General features: G+C 36.3%; 1 protein-coding gene across 1 annotated transcript; it reads right to left on the minus strand.

Moving 5' to 3' along the window:
* Nucleotides 1–1438: 1438 nt before the first annotated feature.
* Nucleotides 1439–18893, minus strand: C2H18orf63 (chromosome 2 C18orf63 homolog). Its single transcript, XM_050971408.1, has 14 exons — nt 18732–18893; nt 18021–18099; nt 16530–16586; nt 15052–15163; nt 14427–14468; nt 13396–13472; nt 11863–11972; nt 11131–11227; nt 10948–11033; nt 10195–10378; nt 7715–8779; nt 6600–6716; nt 4958–5045; nt 1439–1722 (listed from the first exon to the last, which is right to left on the minus strand). Exons 1-13 carry the CDS (start codon nt 18863–18865, stop codon nt 4995–4997), a joined length of 2211 nt encoding a protein of 736 aa, XP_050827365.1. The 5' UTR covers nt 18866–18893; the 3' UTR covers nt 1439–1722; nt 4958–4994.
* Between the last annotated feature and the right edge of the window lie 1587 nt (nt 18894–20480).

Consider the following 20480-nt stretch of genomic DNA (forward strand, 5'->3'; position numbering starts at 1 on the left):
AGGTGGGCTCTTACACATAAACACATAAGGCAGCAGCAAAGGTCCCTTCAGCCCCACCAATCCTCCCAAGGCATTCACAGCACTAATCCCTCCTTCCCACTAGCGGCATTTACACCACCACTCCCAGCGCAGTTCCGCTCGCTATCAACACCTGCCCCTGCATTTACAAGGAGTGGGTGGGTGGAGTAACAGGGTTCTTCCCCACAGTTTAGACCAGCAAGCAGCTGGCAATTTAGCACAGATGAGTAACTCAATAGTTTATTTAAATGGAACACATTGGAGCTGAGGTAAATAAATTTTTCTGCATTTTCAGTTTCATAACAGATAATACAAAATGACGTAAACATTTAAAAATGCAAAAATAGTGCAAAATTACTTCTGTGATAATACAAGACAAATGTTGGCAACCAGGAGCATTTTAAAAGCAACAATAGGAAGCAGATCAGGCAATGCACTAATTTATATAGCATGGCAGAAATGCAACTAATCTACAGGCTTCTCCCTGTAAGACAGGAGAAAGATCAGTTACTTGCAGTCAAACCCATGAAAGGTAACTACACCAGAGCATTTGAAAAGTAGCCTTGTATACTAGCTTCCAGACAAAAGGTAAATATAATTTGATTTCTTGCTGAGCATATTGCACTAACTTCTTTTATTATTTGTCTTGGCCTATTTTTTTTTTTTTTTTTATTACTATGAGAAAATTACCTGTTGCTGAAGAGCTCACTTCCTTTTAAACACTGGAACCATGAAATTAGAGCTATGTTGACAGTCACCATTGCAGAAAAAAAACAAAACAAACCAAAACAAATATTGTCACAGTAGAAGGACAAAATCCAGCTTGGAAAAATGAAGTGAAGTACAACCATTGCAACATAAACCTAAAAAAAAAAAAGTTCCATGAAGGGCATAAAGTCCCATTGTATCAAGCCCTATAGAAAAAAAGATTTGCAAATATATGTCCAAAACAAGTGTTAAACTACAGTTCTGTAAGATTTGAGTTTAGGAGCTAGTGTGACATTTTATTCTTATTTTCCAGATAACATAATAAAATTCATTTCACAGCAGTGATTATGAGGCAACAATCTTATATATGTGTATATATTTGGATCTGCAGGTTGAAGTAGGTCACTGAAGTCACACTTCGAGCAATAAAGTTACTCAAAGGGCAACTGCAGGTTCTCTGTGGACTCCTGAAGAATGATGTTGTCAATTAAACTTAAACAAATCTTTTACAAAGCAGTTTCATATCTGAAAATTCATCAAGAAGTACAACAAAAAATAATGAAGCTTGAGTCAAATCCAGGCTTTATTATTCCTGTAGGAATAAAATTGTTTATTTTTCAATCATTTGACTTGACAAGGAAAACTTATTTGGGAAAGTTTTATTGATGAGTCAAACTGGCCCAGACACTGTAACAAAGAATTAAATATTTCATCTTTAAAAACCCAACTAGAAACAACAATATAATTTGGAAGAATGATTAACAGTGTAAGAAGTAGCAGGACATACAAAATGTGATTAAAAAACTAAACAATTTAGTTAAATTTTCAAATGCATTAGAGGCTTATTAACCGGAACTGTCTGAAGAAGTTGATGATACATGGATTCACTTGACTGTGTTTAACCCTCAAATTTTCTTCCAGAAAACAGCTACCAATGAAAAACAGTAAAATACAAAGTTCAGAGATTCTCAATTATGTTACTGACCTCTTGGGAGCCTGAATGGAGAAAAACATAGAAAAAGTTTACATCATAGAAGAAAACAAAAAAAAAAAAAACAACTAAGACCTCCATGGCTAATATGAAGGAGGAAAATATTGCTGTATTCCCACATCTGTATTTGCATTCTGTTTACAAAGTTTGGGTTCAAAGCATTAAAATTAAATGTCTGCATTTTTATACAGAACAAGAAAGAATTCTCTCCATCATAAATATGTTGTATTATGCACATATATGTACAAATGATATTTATCCTTTCTCTTAGATCTTGGCTTTTTAAATTTAGAGCCCTCAAAATATCACAGTCAGTTGTGGTGTTGGAAAAAGGAACTTCTGTTGCAGAAGTCTATTCACACCTTCTTAACCTTTGGCTGAGGTTAGGCAGCTAAATCACATTCTTAACTCTACAAGAAAGTAAGAGATGGAATCTTAAGACGCCATTCTTTAGCATTTATAAATGGTCAACCATGCAATAAATTAAGTACTAACCTGAATTTATCCCATAGAAATGGAAAATGGAGAGGATAACAAAAAAATTATTACATTAGCACCCCTTTTTTGGGTATTTAGGTACCAACAACCTACTGTGTACTTATCTACACATTCCAAAGACTATTTCTGCTACTAGATTTGATTAGGATATTTTCCCCCATCATAAAAGTAATTGCTTTCTCATTGAAAGATTGAACATTTTCAGAATCTTTTTTTAAACGAAAATTAGTATTTTCACTACATAGGAAAGATATTATTTTAGCCTAATATCTCACATGAAGAAAACATATGAAAGATGACTTAGTTGAAGTTTCTGTAGAATAGCCTTCAAATTATAAGATAAATTCCTAATTGTTGGCTTGAGGGATGCATCTTTTAGAAGAAACAGTCCAATAGATCTCAGCCCAAAGCTGCTGAAAACTTTTTATGTAATTCCAATTGTGTGGACCTCCTACCCTACTATTATATTCACACATCATCTTAACAAAAATAGCAGCAAATACTTTTACGTCAAATCCTGTTATTGTAATTGTCTATGATGAATTTGTATCTTCTCATTTGCTGAATTAAATTTGGCAACTGAAACCAGAGGTCAGTAGTATCTCACTGCAAAACAGGAGCAGAACAACAGGAAGAGTTTTGCAGATCAGTGGAAAAAGCTTGGAAGCTTCAGAGCTGACATTTTTAATATGTCTGTTCTTCCACCAACAATTGCAAAGCTGCAAACATCTTTCTGTAGTAGTATGTGCTGTGCTTTGGAAGCTCTGCTCTTCTGATTTTTCTTAGAAAACAAATTTCTCTTTCACAGTAGTTTATGGCCTTGGAAATGATAGGGTGACTTTTATTAATAAAGAACTAAGCATGGACACTGTTAGTATTAGAATCAAATGTTCAGCTCCCTAAAAGGTTAACTACTTCTCTCACATTGCTTTACTAACACACTCAAACAAAACAAAGAAAAAAATTGGGATTATGCGGTGATTTCCTGGACAAGTCAAGAGGCTGCGCAACTTGGCACATAAGTCATAAAACCTAACCCTTTTTGCAAGATAATTGTAAAAAATGGGGGGTTTTGTCATGAATTATAGAACAAAGTCCTTTCTGCTGACTACATCACTGAATTCCAGTGTAAGGACTTCTCACACATAAATCTTGCTACACAGTAAATTGGAAAACTCACAAGTAATTCCCAAGTGTTCAAATGAAAACATGCACTCTGAATGCATGTGTAGTAGTACATAATATAGGAATTTAGAGCCCAGCTTTTCAGAATCAAAACTATAGGCAAGAGTTCAACAGCAGAAGTTTTTTAGTTCTAGTTTTCTTTTTAAATCATCAACACCAATGAAGACCCCTTACCAGTGGGATTCTTGGAAATCATATTTTAAACACTGTATGGGAAACACTTTTTTCTCTCAGGGGTTTAAGCATTATCTACCATGATCAACTTGATGTTGTGGCACTTAACTAATAAATAAGAAAAAAAATCAGAGTATCAGCGTAAAAAAAAGTAAAGTTCTGACCATTCACAGAGACACCACTTCTGCTCATCAATCCTCAGTGAAAGTCATAGACTTTGGACCTGTGGATATCTGTGATGATCACTAGAACAGATCACCTCTGAAGAAGGACCATGCCTGAACTGTCTGGCTTGAAGCAGGAGAGATTAAATGCTAAACCGAGGGACGGAATATGCTGAATACCAAAGTGTGAAAGCCAGAGCCATCCATACTAGAGACTTTCTTTAGGAAAAGCAGACAACTGAAATATTTGTTCACTGGAGGAAATACACCCCAATAAGGAAAGGAAGGACATGAAGTGCATCTCTGAGACAAAATGCACATCTGGCTACTTGTTATCACTTCAATTGAAGCTAAAAGCCAGGTTAAAAGATGTAGATTTTATATTTTCCATCTTTATTGCTCTGTCCTTCTATTTGCTTTGTATAATACACATTTTTTGTGCTGTTCTGTGTGACCATCTTGCTTCCATCAGCATTTTTATCTGAATAAATATACTTCCATTTATCTCTGAAACAGTTAACTGTATAGGCTGCTCTTTCCTTACCTTTTACTACTGAAAACTTGTGATAGGTATTTGGTCCTTAAACCTGGTGAGCTTCTTCTATTATGTCCTAATGCTGTATTCTTGATATTCAAAGGAATGTTCAAAGGACAAGCTTGTTTTATCCTGCAAGACTATTACTGACAACCACCCACAATGTGGGTTGAAATATCTTGTCACAAAACTAAATTTATTCAGTTTTTATGACAGTCAATTTTGTCCTGTGATTAGATCTTGGCAACACAAGAGCATTTAGTCACATTTCTTGTAATGATATCAAATAATATGCACAGCTCCACTTTAATGGTTTTTGGTTTTAACTTCATCTTAGATTCAAGGGAAACTTTGAAGCCCAAAAACCAGGCTTATTTTAGTCTGAGAGAAAAATGAGCCACTCAAGGTACAAATTTTGTCAAACTCTAAGTTCTAGTAAGTACAAAATGGCTTTTTTTTAATATTGCTTGTTTCATAAAAAAAAGCACAATGCTTTATTTGCTAGTGTCCTTTGCAATTTAGTTACCTCAGTTGCCTCAGTTTGCTCTAGAAGCCATTTCTATTGTAAAGTTGAATTCTTTTGTAGACAGCTGATATCATCATGATCCAAAAGCCCAGGAACTATTAGAGACATGTGATATTATTTTAATAAAAGAAAATATTTAAAATTTCTAATAAACATACCCAGAGTTTTCTTTCAATGCTCCAGAACACCTTAAGTTTAAGTTTTACTTCTTTTGGCTCTCTTTAACTTTGAATGACCTTCTTCTTTCTGCTTACAAAAACAAGACAAACAGAAAAGGGCAAAAGCCAAGAAAGCAAATGAAGCAGCAATACTAAGCTAGAAGTTCAACTAAAAAAATTGTTTCTGAGTGAAATGCTTAGTTGAGTAAGAAGTAATTAATAAAAGTTTCTGTTTTCCAATATAAATAATTTGAAGTATGTTTATAAGTACAATGGCTAAATAATTAGGACCACAGCCACTTTGAAAATACCCTTTACATGCTGGTAACCATGTCTTTCAAAACCAGCTATCATTTCGGGTGATCAGTAATGACAAAGGCTTATTCTCCAGAGATGTGTTTAGCAGTGTCCCCAATTAGCACCGTCATATTTTAATCTGGGGACAGGAGGAATCAGCCTAATGAGCATCAGAGAGTCCATCCCAATGCCAATTAACGGATAAGTCTTTCCTATTCCTGACACACCAATGAAACTTCCTGAGACCTGTGCATCCACCTCTCTTGAGTCCAGCAGCAGCAGCACTGCAGTGGCAGTGAGAACTTGCTGAGTGCTGACACTTCCCAAAAGTAGCTTGCAGGGCTCAGACAGGTATCTGTGCAACTCAGAGCCTGCCTGGAGAGTGAGGAATGCATGGGGCACTTGTGACTCCTGAGCAGGACAGGGCAGTACTCCTTCCTCATTCCAACAGTGCTGCCAGAGCAGGTACAAGCTTTCCATGCTCACAAGCCGTGGTGTGTCTGAGTCATTCCCAGCAGCAGGCAAAGGACTTTATTTCATAATGTGGTGAAAGTCTCCCCTAATACCCAGACCCCTGGCGCTGTTATTCCTATAAACAGCTATTTTTAGTTGCTGGTTTTCTTCTCTTTGTGAGAGTGACTCTACTGCTGTAGCACTGCAGTGCTGGGTCTGTAACCACTGACTCAGTTGTGGCCCTGTGGAAGGGCCTTTCCCAGCTGCAGTTGGATGAGGCCAGCTCAGAGCAGCTGGGCTGGCGCTTCCCACACAGACTCCTCTTTTCCCTGCAGCAGCTCAAGCTCTGGGGTATGAGTGTGTTCCTGCAGCAGGCCCCTGGGGTTGCTGCACTGGCCTTTTCTGATCTGCATGGAAAGCACAGACTGTGTTCCTTTAATTACAGTTAAAACCTCCAGAATTGCCTTGTACTTGGCTTTAAAAGCATAACAAAACAAAATGTCGTTTCTACAGAATGTTGCTAAATTCAAGTCCTTGAGATGAAAATCTCACAGAGCCACTGAGATTGCCCAGAGTTATATTGGGCAGGATAGGACTTTTCTGTAGGATCAGAAAAAATCTGCTTTAGAAACAGTAACATCATTAAACATTTCGGTAGCATCTCTTGCTGGAGACAAACATTTAAAATGAACTCTTCAAGTGACAGTATCATACCCAACGGTTACTGTTACTATTATCCTTCTTAAGGGTAATTTTATCCAGAGAGGTCAGTAAGATTTCTTAGCCTGCTCATTTTAATTGGAACATGCTAAAAACTTTTAAATATCTTTTTTGTGCTTAATTCACGTCCTTCTGGACTGGATTAAGGACTGTACGTGTGTGGGGGGTTTACCTGTCTTCTTCTGGCACAACTTTTCTTTACAGATGCTTCCATGTTGCTCTCCTTGACTGGCAAAGCCAGTTTTGAGGTCAGTGTTTCACATGTCAGATACTTGTTCCCTGTAATCATCTAAAAGTACAGAAGTTTATACCTTCATTAGAAAAACACCCCATAACATTTTGAACAAGACCTCTAACTTTTAAAATAGCCTGCTTTTTCAAAAGGTGCCCTCATCACACAAAGATGAGATAACCCATGAAATTACATTGTATAGATGAAAAACATGATAAGCCCAAGACATTTCATACATGTACCTAATATATGGAATATCATCCTCATAAAAATTGCACTGAAGTCAGCTCAACTATTTATTTAATTGAAATGCAGGGAGAAGCACAGAAATATAATGTGGTAAAGTACTTCTAGCTGTCACCTAATCATAACTTTTACCCAAAACAGAGCTAACTTCAAAGACAGATCACCTTGCTTTGGGCCCCATTCAGTCAAGTTCTGAGAATATGGAAGGCTAACAAACCCAAAAACCTCCCTCTGCAACTTGTTCCAGTAGCTGACTAATTGTTCTCACACTGAGGATTTTTTCCTCATGTCCAGAGGGATTTTTTTCGTGTTGCAACTTGTGCTTTTTGTGAAATTGCAATTAAACTTGTATTTGCAAAACTTCCATGTTTGTCTAACAGCACAATGCCTTACATACAACTGCTGTCAGCACTACACAATTGATGAGGTTTGAGATTCCCTCCAGGAGGAAAGAATTATTCCATTAATATGGTTTTATGTGGAGAGAGACCGAACACCAAAAACATGTCACCATGTTACCCTCACTCAGACCTGGATAAACTGTCTAAAACAAAGGAAAGCTAATTACCCCACTAAAAAAGTTGCAAATTAAAGAAGTGTTTATTTCAAAAAACACAGTAAATAGTTTTCCCTTTCAGGAAAAAAAAAAAAAAAGCAGCAGTGGCTGAAAACATTAAGTTCTACAGTAGAATTTTAGAAAACTATATTGAGAGTGATGGTAGAACATGATAAAAGTCATGCTCTTTATTGCTTAACATTGTTTTGAATTTGTGAGAAGCAGTGAGAATTAGCCCTGTTCTTTACTCTACCTGTTCAAAGTTAGGTTTGGAATGGAGACTGGTTGTCTCAGCAGTACAGTCCTTAGAGTGGCATGCTGCTTTGTTTTCTCCGCTTTTGGTCATGCACACTGTATCTTTGAAGACAGATTCATGAATATTTAACCCAGCTCCTTTATTTGATTTCTTTGTTTGTTGCAGTGACAAGCTGGAATTTGTCATTTCACTGTCTAATTTACAAACATGCAAATGCAATTCCTTTGACTGGTGTTGTTTCTCAAGAAATTGAGTAGTATTTTGACTTGTAAACTTTTTCCCCCTTCTTGCACTGGAGGTAGAAGATTCATGTGTATTCAGACATGGACTGGTGTTTGATTTCTGAAGCACTGGCCCAACATTCCTAAGAAAGAATGGAGAATTTGTCTTTTTGTGATTGACTTCACTTGGACTCCCACCTGCAGCTGAGTTTTCAGAACAATCAGAGTTAGCATTTTGTCCACTAGACTGGGTTTTCCATCGGAATATGGGTGCACCATGTTTTGAGTGTGTCTTCATGTTCTTTACCTGAAGCACGTTGCTGTCAGTAGGAGTTTTGACTGGCATATTTTGAATGTGTTTGAAAACCTGAGTTATGCTGGATTTGTGCACAGACAGCATAGAAGATGAAACACCCACACTTTTCATTGGTGAATGCCTTTCAGCACTTTCCTTTTTCTTCCTATCTGTTTGATTTGTGATCTTTCCATTCATTTGCATCAACTTTCCTTTGAAAATTGGTATAATTTTGCTGACTTTTGGGACAGTGGATTCAAAGGCTGAGTTTACAGGTGTTCCTAAAGATTTTGCGGCAGGTAACTCTGTTGCGCCTCGTACTTGCTTACTGCTCATTGCTTCAATGCTAACCCCTCCTGGACTCTCGCTACTACTCGAAAAACTGTGTGTTCCTGGCTCTTTGATCAAACGCTCCATCCAGTGGCTGTTTTCCGTACTGCACGGTGAAGGAATTCCAGGCAAAGTAGCTTTTCTTGGAGGAGCCTGCGTTAGAGATACTACACAAACCATCTCACCGTCCAATTTCATATGCTTAGGTTTTATTTCCTGCAACACATCAAGAGCTGCTAAATTGAATAAACTGCATTTAACGATCTGATAGTGCCACCTAATGCATTGCTATATGGTTAACAACCTCATTCTTATCACAATATATAAGAATACAATTTTGTGGTTTGGATTAGAATGACTATATTTTAAAACAATATTTAGTTGTCACTATAAATTAAGGGGTTTTTTTTATCCTCCTCGAGTTCTTTGTTTACAAACTAGGCCAGAATATCATATTTCTCAGAAGGAAAGACTTCAATTACAGTAATTATCTTGGTTTAGTGCTTTCCAGCTGGATAATGTCTACCCCTTTTGAGGGGTTCTGCAGAGGGTTTGACTGACAGGGCTCCTCATCCCTTAAGACTTCTAAGAGCATCTGTATTCTGAGCAAAAGACAGTTTGGATATCTATAAAAACTGCAGATGACACAGAGGATCCATTCTAGCTTTGATCACCGGAGAGACATAAACAGAAGCTGCTTTCTGAAAGAGGATTATAGTATTTTAGAACCTCTGCAACTTCTGTCACTATTATTTGTTCAGAATTAATTACTTCAATTCTTTTTTAACACACTTCTACCAAAGAAATCTGAGCCTTAGCCTTCATCACAACCTCAAATTATATAGAAGTTTTGATTACTTGCCTCCTTTCCATCAACAGACATGGAGTAAATCTTAAAGCTTGAGTGTTTTAAAATGCTTATGTCCACACAGTCCTCTTTTTATTTTTAAATAAATTGCAATACAACTACTACTGCTAGTAATAATAATAATAGAATCATGAATGGTTTGGGTTGGAAGGGACCTGACAGATCATCTAGTTTCAGACCCACTGCCATGGGCATAGGATAGGCAACTTTCACCAGACCAGGTTGCTCAAAACTCCATCCAGCCCGGCCTCAAACACTTTCAGAGATGGATAATCCACATCTTTGGGCAACCTGTTCCAGTGCCTCACCATGCTCACTGCAAAAATCTTTTCCTAATATCTAATCTAAATCAACCCTCTGTCAGTTTAAAGCCATTCCTCCTTGTCCTTACATGCCCTTGTAACAGTAACAAATGTAATAATTTTATTGTTACTATTGTTGTTATTACTGCTGTTTTTAGTATTATGGTAGAGATTTGAGACAGTTCTGGATATGCAAAAAAAAAAAAATCTACAGAACTGCAAATACTGATAGGAACTAATTAACACCAAGTCAATTTTTTAAATGTATTTATAATGTTAGTAACAACTTTACAATGACAAATACTGTAGCTTTTACTTGCATGATCATTAAAAATTACAGGATTGATAGTTTGTTGTGAAAAGCATAGTTATATGCTCTTACTGTGCTCTGAATATGCTAAAGACCACTTCATACAGTGAAAAAGTATGTGCCACTAATATGTTCATAAAGAAAGCCTTACATGCACTGAAGCCCTGGAGAGTTCCTTTGTAGCATAAAGTGCTTTACTTGTCATCTTTACTGGAAATCCACACAGCTGTGAAAAATTGCTCTTCATGTCAGAAAGAAAAGAGTTCACTACACTTTCTGCGTCTGTTCTGGGGAAATACTGCACTGGCTGACTTCGGATGCAGCTTAAAGGGTACCTGAGCAAGTGTTCAGGGATACATAACAAGTTTCTTAACATTTCTATAATTATTAATTATCTTTGTTGAGAAAAAAACGAATTTGCCTAAATGTTTTTTAAAATGGTGGACAAAATCACTTAATTCCTTATGGGCCTGAAGTTTATAAAATTACAGGACTTCAGCACAATTATACCACACTAACCTGTAACAGCAAAGATTACTCAATACAATTAACCCTTAGTCAAGTGTTTCCTGGCAGGAAAAGTCTCTTTAAAGGCAATATTTGTTGGTCACATTTTTACACAATTTGACTTTCTTTTACACCATGTCCTTTTACATCACATTTAGAGTGGTATTATCATATTTATGGAAGGTGTGAATCAAATTGCTTTATTCAACTTCCTATTATTCAATACTGGGAGAGGGACTTGACTAAACATTTTGTTTCAATTTGTCTATTAAAACACTTCTCTATTGATTACTATGAAATTATGAAAGAAGGAAATGTGGCACATTCAAAAATGAAAAGCAGAGCTTTGCTAGAAATGTAGGAGAGGAAATGTGACAAATATATTCTGAAAGGATACGTGAAGAACCTTTCCCCTATTGGTTTGAAGTAAACACTCAAATATGTTTTTGTCTCTTCAAGATCCTCAGGAAGAATATATCCATACTTAGATAAACCAAATAAAAACAGGTATTACAAGGACAAACTCAACAGGCAAACAAGAAAGGGAGGGGAAAATGAAAGCAGTGTATGCATTTCTTACCAGACTCTTCCAGTGCATCTGAAAATCTTTATATGAACGGAAAGGAGATTCTGGAGGAATTATGTGGCTGATGTTTATGATCTGACCCATTTTCATGCTGTGGTAAAGAAGGGATGCTTAGAAAGGGTGTCATAAAATTCAGTTTAAAATATACTGACCTTCTGGGAAAAAAAAACCTCTTATTTTTGGCATTCAAAGTATTTAGAGATTATTTTTATGTTTTGAGGACTCATGCCTTTAGCTCATAAGTTTATGACTTAACAATAGCAATATTTCCTGAAGTATGGTAAAGAATAAAGTGACAACTACAAGTGACATTTCTCTTTGACACTCACTAGCAGTGAATGCAGAACAAAAGCAAATATCATAACTTATTTTATTGATGAAAAATCTTAGGTAAAAATGGAGGTAGTTCATGGCAAAGGTGGAAATACTTTTTCTTTAAATTGACTTTCTGATAAATTGTATTTAAGAAAAACTGATGCTCTTGCATACCATATAAGTAGCACAAAGATTAGTAAAATTGAAATAGTATTTAAATGTGTCATTTATTATTTGTTGATTAATTTTTCTTATTTTTTGTTCGCAATGAGATAATAAAAACTACAAATTCCTGAATTTAAAACAGACTGTTAAACAGAAGTGTTCTTATAACAAGCATCAAATTCACAATTTGTAGGACAAATATTCTGAGAAATGTTTATTTCTGCTGAAATGTGAACAGATTCTTACCTTGGCAAAACATAGCACCAGTTACTTAATATGGAATGTTGCTGAATAACTGTGTTTTCATTGCTGTCAAACAGCTTTACGGTGTTTGCTGAAATATCAAAATCTCCCAGCTTAAAACAGAAAATAAAGTTTATTTGCAAATAATTCTACAGCAGTACAAATTTAAAATTTTCTAAAATAATTGTGTATCATGATACACTGAAACTTGATATATTATTATTCTTTCATCAGCTCTCACAGACTAATTATTTCAGAAGATATTCCCATCATCAAATTGCACGCTATCTTATGTTAGAGCCCATACTACCACAAGCCATGCAAGTACAATGTTTAAAGTTTATTGAAATGAGTGAGATTTAAACTTTATTTGAAATGGCTTAATAAAAATATAGAAGGAATTTCTCAAACAGAGAGCTGTCTCACTTCCATGCACATTTTTAAAAAGTTCAAATCAGATACCCATGACTGACATTCTAGTAACTGTGGGTGTCACTTTGCCTAAGTATGTGCAAGTGTCCAAGGAACAGAATTATTGGGACATGCAGTTTCATCCTCTGAGAAGTAAAAAAACACCACACTTTTTCACACTGTCAGAATTTGACTGTAGGAAACAATCAAAGACAGAGATTTCAGAAACCTTTCTACTTTCTATAATCTATCACGGTTTGCATTTATTCACTGAGAAGAAGATCTGACCATTTCTGTTTTAGAAAAATATTGAAAGGATCAAACTGTTACGAAAGCCACATCATGATCTTTTCCATCACTAGTCTATATAATTTAGGAATTGGCTTCTTATAGTTAGCTTCAATATTTATGCTGTCCCAAGCAGGTCTCAGAAGAAATCCTATTCTTCTATTTCAACAAAGAAGAGCTTGGATCAGAAATATTTATTTTAGAAGAAACCAGCAAGCCTGACAAATACACCCTGCATGTATGGATATACTCACCACAAGTGAGTATGAATATACTCATCACAGGCATGGCTGTCAAAAAGGATAACAAGTTTTCAACCTCAACCATGATTTCTTAAACAAAGTATAAATTAACATTATAAGTAGCGTAGTCCTGGCTGCTCCAAAATTTTGGAAGCTGCATAGAAATTAAGCATATTCCATAATAACTATATAAGGGGACCTTGAACATAGCACTGACAACTCACCTGTAGTTGCTCTGCTGTTACTCAAACCTGTCTGTGTACTACAATGTGACTGAAAGCTTTCTAGAAAACACTGCTAGAAGGAAATCTAGAGTCACAAAGACACTTCACTGCTATATTCTGTTTGCTTTTTTGAAAGCACTCTTAGCCTTGAATCTGTTTTACAACACTTGCTAGAATGCATCAATGCAGATACAACATGGATGTTATGCTTTTATAACCTGTGCAGATAGTCAATGAATATGGGTAATGTCTCAATGCAATCAGAAATAAGCACTTCTATCCCCATCATGCTAAATGAAAGTCACCTAACAGAAAAGAAGATTAAGATTAATAAAACAAACACAGTCATAGAAAATATAACTGGCTTATACCTTAGGGGGTGGCAGCCGAATTGAGCAAGGCTCCACACTGATGCAAAGCTGTCTCTCTGACACATTGAGGTCTATAACTAAATTGGAAAAAAAAAAAAAAGCACAATGCCCTTTTTTGAATTACAGCTCATCTCTTAGGCAGAAAGCTAACCCAAATATTTATTTAAGGTAATTGTTAGTCAAAATGCTGTGTTTGAAAATCAAAAGGCTAGACTTTGTCAGCACAGAAATTAAATTAAGTGCATTTTAACCGTGAAAAATAAAAATAATAATGAATTAGTGTCATACAGTAACTCAGAAACTCAAGGCTGGCTGTGCAACTGTGCGCTTAATCCTCACATCCTTGAAAAACAAACATCCATTTACAAAGCAAATGTAGTTCATATAACCATTTGCTGCACTCATTCAGCCTAGTATTTTCCATCCAGAAGCTGTCAATAGCAAACACTAAATAAGCAAGGCAAACATTTATGGACACACTTCCAGAACTTTCACTCAGTTTAGTTCTTCATCACATATCTCTGATACAAATTTAGGCTGCAATATCCCCAAATATAATCTTTAACCTTTATACTGGAATAAAAGTACTACTGCGTAATTTTTTCAATAGCTAACCAGCATGCTTTGTGACTTCACTTTTGTGAACAGCAGACAGTACATACTGGACAGTCATCATACTTCATTTTCCTATCTATTATTATGGAACTTTCACATCACTTGCAAGACTCATAATTTAAGGCAAGTGCATTTAATTGCAATAATTATAACTTTTAAATGGCAAATGTCAGTCTAAGGCTGTAGATTAAATAGTGTAAAAATTACCTTCTTTGTGAGTAATTTTTCAAAGGTTCAGTTGAGCTGACAACTATTACAGACAGAACATCACCTGCCACCAAGTGTGTTTTGACAGAAGTTATTTCAGAATGAAAACCAATGATCCTGTGGTGGTAACAGCAAGATTGTGGCAGTAGGAAAGTGCTTAACTTTACCTTGCTCTCTCAACTTTACCATTAACAGAATGTTATACTTACCAACAGCATTTTGCCTTCCTGAATGAGACAAAAAGTCTTTCCCTTAATAAATAGAATAGACAGACATTATTTTCTAAACCATATGTCTGAAGTCTTTATGTAAAAAAAAAATAAGAAAAGGAGAAATCACACAGTTTTGTCTGTGTCTATCACAAATGCTGAAAGTGTGTTCCTTTTAAGGAGATAAAATCCCCTACATCAATTAACTTTTCACTGATTTATTATCATCTATAAGAAAGAGATATGTAAAGGTATATTAGTGGGCAGCAATCTATACATCACTTCTTCCTCCTAACCCTCTGCTTCCAACAATATTTGGTTTCATCTGGTATGCTGCATTCAGTTGACATAATTATTTGATCTATTACAAAAAAGATAAGGAAGAAAATAAAAAGGCGAATGGAATTGTCCATTCAGAACATTAACTTGTGTCATTGAACTTGGATAACAAAACAATAAAAGTGCAAATAAAGGAAAAAAAGTAAGAGGATAAAGAAATGAAACCATTTATTATAATGAATGAAATAATTATGGAATTTAAATGATGGAAAATAAATGCTACAATAAACAAAATGCTGAAACTGAAGACTAAATGCTTGATCCCTGAGCCAAGTGAGTCAAATACCTTGCACCAAGAGATGACCAGCCTTGTTCCATCTGGGTGCAAGCCTGGCTGTAAGCGTGTAGGAGAGACAGGTTTGGAGAAGGGCTGGAGTAACTGTTTGCGGTGCTTCCAGCTAATAACAACAGTGACAAAAAGAAACATACATTTTTAATAGTTTAACAGGGTTTTTTTTAAGGCCTCAAGTCAAAATTTAAGCAAATATACCTCTACTTCATATTGGAGCCAAATCCTAGTATGTGCCACACATGTTTAGCTTTCATCTATTTAGCTACAAGAGGAAGGTAGCACAGTATTTGATGTAGGCATTTGGATTTCACGAGTCATAACGTGAGGTGCACAGCAGTTCCTAGAATGTTTTCACAGGGCTGATAATAGACTTAGGGAAAAGATTAATTGAACCCTCGGGAGTACTTTACTAGATATGCAACTCCCTCCAGGCAATAGGCACAGCATCCAAAGCTGACATTACCTCTGCTGTCAGAGTCAAGACCAGGACATTTTCTGGCAAACCCAGTAAATAAATGCACCTTTGCTCACCCAACAGCTCTACTTCCCTGCCTGTCCTGAAGAGCTTTCTCTTGACCATCAGCATTAGTCAAGAAACAAACTACAGCAGGCTAAAAAGAGTTAAGTAATTCACCTCCAGAGGGATGCTTCTAATGAATGCCTGCAAGGAACTGCTTGGTGTTGGGAAACCTAACAATGACAGATCACCTACACATATCAATATAAAACAGTTCTGTAAGGTAAGTATATTTGAACAGCATATATCTTACTAATCTGCATATGCATTTGCACTTCTTGGAACAAATTAAGATACACCCAGCTGGCTGTACAAATGAATTATGACAGTTTCTGGGTTTGGTTACAATCACTCTTCTGACTCACCAATTTTAGTGCATCCACACATACTATCATGAACCCCATAGATGTTACATACTAGAAGATTGTAAACCATATGGATAATGGTCTAAAAATATATCAGCTGTTAAGCTCAGGGGTTCCATTTCTCTCTATGCTTTTGTTTTGTTTCCCTGAGACTGTCCTGCGCAGGCTGAGTAAACCCAAAGGTGAATGAAGGACAGTTCAGCTGCCTGAACACTCCCCCTGGATGAAGGGCATGACACCAGCAGGACAGCTGCAGGTCTGTGGCCCAAAAGTTGTCTCAAGGTCAGTCCCCAATGCCTCTGAGGCAGGAGAGGGATGCTACTGCAACAGAGAAATCTAGAGGTATTGCTCACAAATTTCTAAAAGCTATTGAGTCTGACAAAGTATATTTACCATGACCCCATTCACAGGACACATTTTGTCTATGGGGCAACTTAGTAACCCTTAGTAACCCCCCTTAGCAGGGAGTTACTACTACTACTCCTCCTGTAGTGCAAACTGCAGTGCCTATGAAAATTACTCATCTCTGGCAACAGCATTTGCAGACAAGTGCAACAGCCTAGAGAACTGTGTCATATTTCACCACTTACAGTAGCTCTGTGTCTCTCTACATAGGCTTGACATATTCCTGATTCGTAAAATGGTATCTAGAAGTAAAAATAAAAAAATAAATCAAGGGTTTGGTAGTAAGCGTAAATTAAATTCTGGTACAAGAGTGACTTTGCCTTTGAAAATCATGCAAGAAAATAGTTAAGCACTATAGTTAAACACTTTATCCTGTGTTTTAAAGGAGAAAACTAAAATAAATTCAGGCATTTGTCATCATATAATCTCATTTCTAGCTAAAGATACAGTCACAAGCAAGACAAGTGGGCCAAAGACTGCCCAAAACAAAGCTGCAGAACTCTGCACCTGCTTCTCTCTGTGTGAACTGGGTAGTACTTTACCAATTGAGTCCATTTAAACCCACAGATTGGCTCGCCATCTGAAAAGGCCATTTAATCAAAAAAAGAAAAAAAATTTAAGTTGTCCTATACTACTAATGAACAAAGAAAGAAGTCTGCTTTAAATGAAATATTTTTACTTATCCTTGATCCTCAAACAAAACACTTCTTAGAGAAACATAAAAGGTATGTGTGATAAATACAAGTGACCCCTAGCCATACTTTGGTTCAGACTGACCAAGAAGCAGCCAGCCTCACATCCTTGGGATGAGCTTGCAAGCTGGAAAGTCCCTGGCTCATCTACCAGAGAGTGAAGGTGTCTTGAAAAATATTTCAAAAGGTGTTTTCGAAACTCGAAAGTACAAGATAACCAAATTACAGAAAGAGCTATCAGCACTAAATCAAAGACCTGTCTTGCCTGTACTATTGATTAGAAGCCAGCTACTTCACCCTTTAAATATTAAAATCAGGATGGGCTCAATCTGAGCACTCCCTGAATGCCAGACTGTATGACAGCTGGCCTGCATGGCAGGTGACTCTGTTTTGAGCAGGGACTCCTCTCAAGTTTAGAGATTATATACTGGAAATTAGGAGAACCTTCCTTACAGAAGGTCAAGAGACCCCCTACCTGTGACCTGCAGTAAGTGACTGAAAGCATGCTGAATTAATGCTATGAAGAATTACTAATCAATGTAGCTACTCAGATACTATAAACATTGTAGGGATAATTCCATTAGGCATGGACTGCTGGCCAAGTCTGAGACAAAGATGGGGTACAGCCACACATAGGCTCCAAAAAGGAATTCCATAAAGGGATCCATTCTGAACCTCATGCCTCCACAGGAGGGCCCTCTTTACCCTTTGCAGCTCTGGTCTCTCTCAGTCATTCTAACTCAACTTTCCTTTTCATGGTTCTTCTGTGTGTAATTATTAAGGCCAACCTTGGCATCAAACTTCCTGAACCTTGTCAGAACCCTGTCAAAACTTTGAAAAATTCCACCAGACCCATCAAACTCTGTCAAATTATTATTTTACCTCAATAAAACAGAGTGCTTTTTCTCTCTTTTGAGTGAGGTGCACTCTGCCCATCTGCAGCAGGCTGTAACTACAGATACTTATTTACACAGTGATACTGACCGCCATCACAACCGAAATTTGATTCAGGGTCCCCATAACAGGTGCAGAAAGGATCTCTTGGTACAGGAATAATAATTGTCTATGAAAAAGATGGGGGAAAATTTAAAATATTATTTTCTCAGCTTAAATTTATTTTCCTTACTTTTTGCAAACACAATACGTTCCACTTTTAATCAATTTGCATTGGTTCAGTATAATAAGTTGGATTAGTCCAAGTTACTTACTCTAGATGACCCACAATGGTCTAAGAAAAAAATTACAGGCCTTTGGTACACAAATGGTTCCTTTTGGCAGAATTTCTCATTTCTCTCCTTTTCTTTTAAAGGGAATAACATAATGCTTGGTGAATGCTAAGGAGCCTACATCTGCTTTCCAGATAGTCTTTTCACTTAGTCTCAACTACATGAAGCATCCGAGCTTTGCAGGTAAACACAGAATAATTTTAACCATTTATTAATTTGAAGTATGCATATTCTTTAGTTTTAGCCTGTGAAATCTAAAACATAATAGAAATTTTGGTTTTGTTCTCCAATAGCAAGTAAGTCCCCCGACCAAGAAAAAAAAATAAAGCTGTTTTAAACAATTTTATACTGCTTGCCATTGATAAGAATTTTGCTGATTTTATTACAGTTAACTCTAGTATGGCTAATAAAATATTTGAATAACTACCACTAGCAACTTCTGGAAATAATAGCCCTCAAAACTCTTTACCTGCAAGTCTTTATCTGTGTACTCCTTGTCTCAGTTTCTGGTATCTGAGTACTCAGTGTTACTGTAGCAGCACAGAGTTTTTGCAGTTCAGGCAGACTGACAAAGAACAGAGACTGGTGTCTGGTGCTATTCATGGTATGTTGTTGATCGCCCTGAAGCAGCACCTGAGTCTTAAAATAAAAAAAAAAAATCATTTTTGTAAGGCAAGTGTTTGTTTACAGAACTTTATAATGTTATTAGGTAAATGAATAATCAATTCTCTTTTGATTAAGAATATAGAGAAAATATAATTTGGTCAGCTAAAACAGCTGAATATCCTTTTTGTATATATAATACATTATACTTGAAAAAATAATTATTTGCAACAGCCAAAATATTCAGAGTAAAGACAAGGACAAAAGAATACAGAGTACATGTATGATCCTTTCCATATTAGCTGAGCACATGCAAGGGAACTCTGTCATTTTTGGAACTTCCTAAAAACCACCATAAAGAACCCAAAGAACCAGAATTTCAGACTAAGAATATGATTCTTTGATGCAGTACTAACAAATTACAAGTGAATGGGAATAACATGAATTCATATTACCCATCTTGTTGTGTGCCTGCAATGTGCTCCTTTGCCCTGCTGCACAGGCCAGGGTCAGAATAATGAGGTAGAATATTCATGACAAAAAAAAAAAAAAATCTAACATTTCATTACTTGAAGAAAAATGCACCTTTTAACTGTTTCACCTTTTTCAATCAAAGTATTTCAAAGAAAGACAGGTAGTTAGAAAACCAGGAACAAACTGCACACCAGAAAAAGCTGGTTTTTATATTAAAAGGTTTAATATTTCTCCCTTCTCCAAACCCTAAAACAATTTTAGGAAACGGTCTCACTGGCACAGTGAGGACAGCAATAAATATTTTGATCCCATATTTTATGAACTCACCAGGTATTCACCTGAAAAGCAATTTTGTAAATTCTGATAAAACAATTATGAACTGGAAGCATATTTTGAGGAACAATGTCAAAGATAACTTTGCTATTCTGATTTTCCTTTTCTTTCTTTACAGTTCTTTAAACTTTAAACAGATTAACCTCCATCATATCCAAGAAAAAGAAAAATCACAAGGTGAGTGTTTTATAACTATCATTTAAAAGAAAGTAATGCTTTCTTATTTCTTACCCTTAAAGGAAAACACATTTCAATGTTTTTCAGCAGTCACGAAAACCAGGTTTTTTTTAAATGCCAGCCAAGATTATCACTTCATCAGAGAATTCCAAAAGCTACAGCTCAAGGGAAAGCTCAATTCAAGAAAAATGAGAAAAAAAATCTTGTCCTTTTGCAACCATGGAAAAGAAAGCCTGAGTCCGAGGCTTTCATAATGTTTATTGGGGATTTTTGTGGCAGAGATGTTGTAAAACACATGCTGCAATGCTCCAGTGCCCTGCTTGCTGTTCGAGGATAACTCCCCTGTGGGAACAATTTGCTGTATTAAGCCTAAGTTAAATCTTCTCAGACATCTTAAAAGCTAATGGGACAGAGTGCTTGCAAAAGACTTCTCCCTTCAGGGGAGAGGATAAAGAGAAAAGCAGCAGTTAACACAGAACTGCCAGTTAAGAAAGAACTACTGTTTATAAATCATCGGAAATGAGCACAGCCGCCCTCTGTTGAAGAGAACTTTACGTGTGTGGGAGAAATCTGACCTTTACGTGCCAGGAATCACAGCACGTGAACTTGAAACCTGAGCTCCTGCTAGGCT

Source organism: Serinus canaria, chromosome 2 (genome assembly GCF_022539315.1).
Source record: "Serinus canaria isolate serCan28SL12 chromosome 2, serCan2020, whole genome shotgun sequence".
Taxonomy (NCBI): Eukaryota; Metazoa; Chordata; class Aves; order Passeriformes; family Fringillidae; genus Serinus; species Serinus canaria.

Bases quoted from the DNA above. Each gene is read 5' to 3' on its own strand.
- C2H18orf63 (XM_050971408.1), bottom strand. From the start codon at position 18,865: ATGAATAGCACCAGACACCAGTCTCTGTTCTTTGTCAGTCTGCCTGAA. The intron at 10,379-10,947 runs GTATCCTTTCAG...ACACTTGCTCAG, and splicing joins ATAGGGGAAAGGTTCTTCAC to GTACCCTTTAAGCTGCATCC. The intron at 8,780-10,194 runs GTAAGGCTTTCT...GATGTGTTGCAG, and splicing joins TCTCCAGGGCTTCAGTGCAT to GAAATAAAACCTAAGCATAT.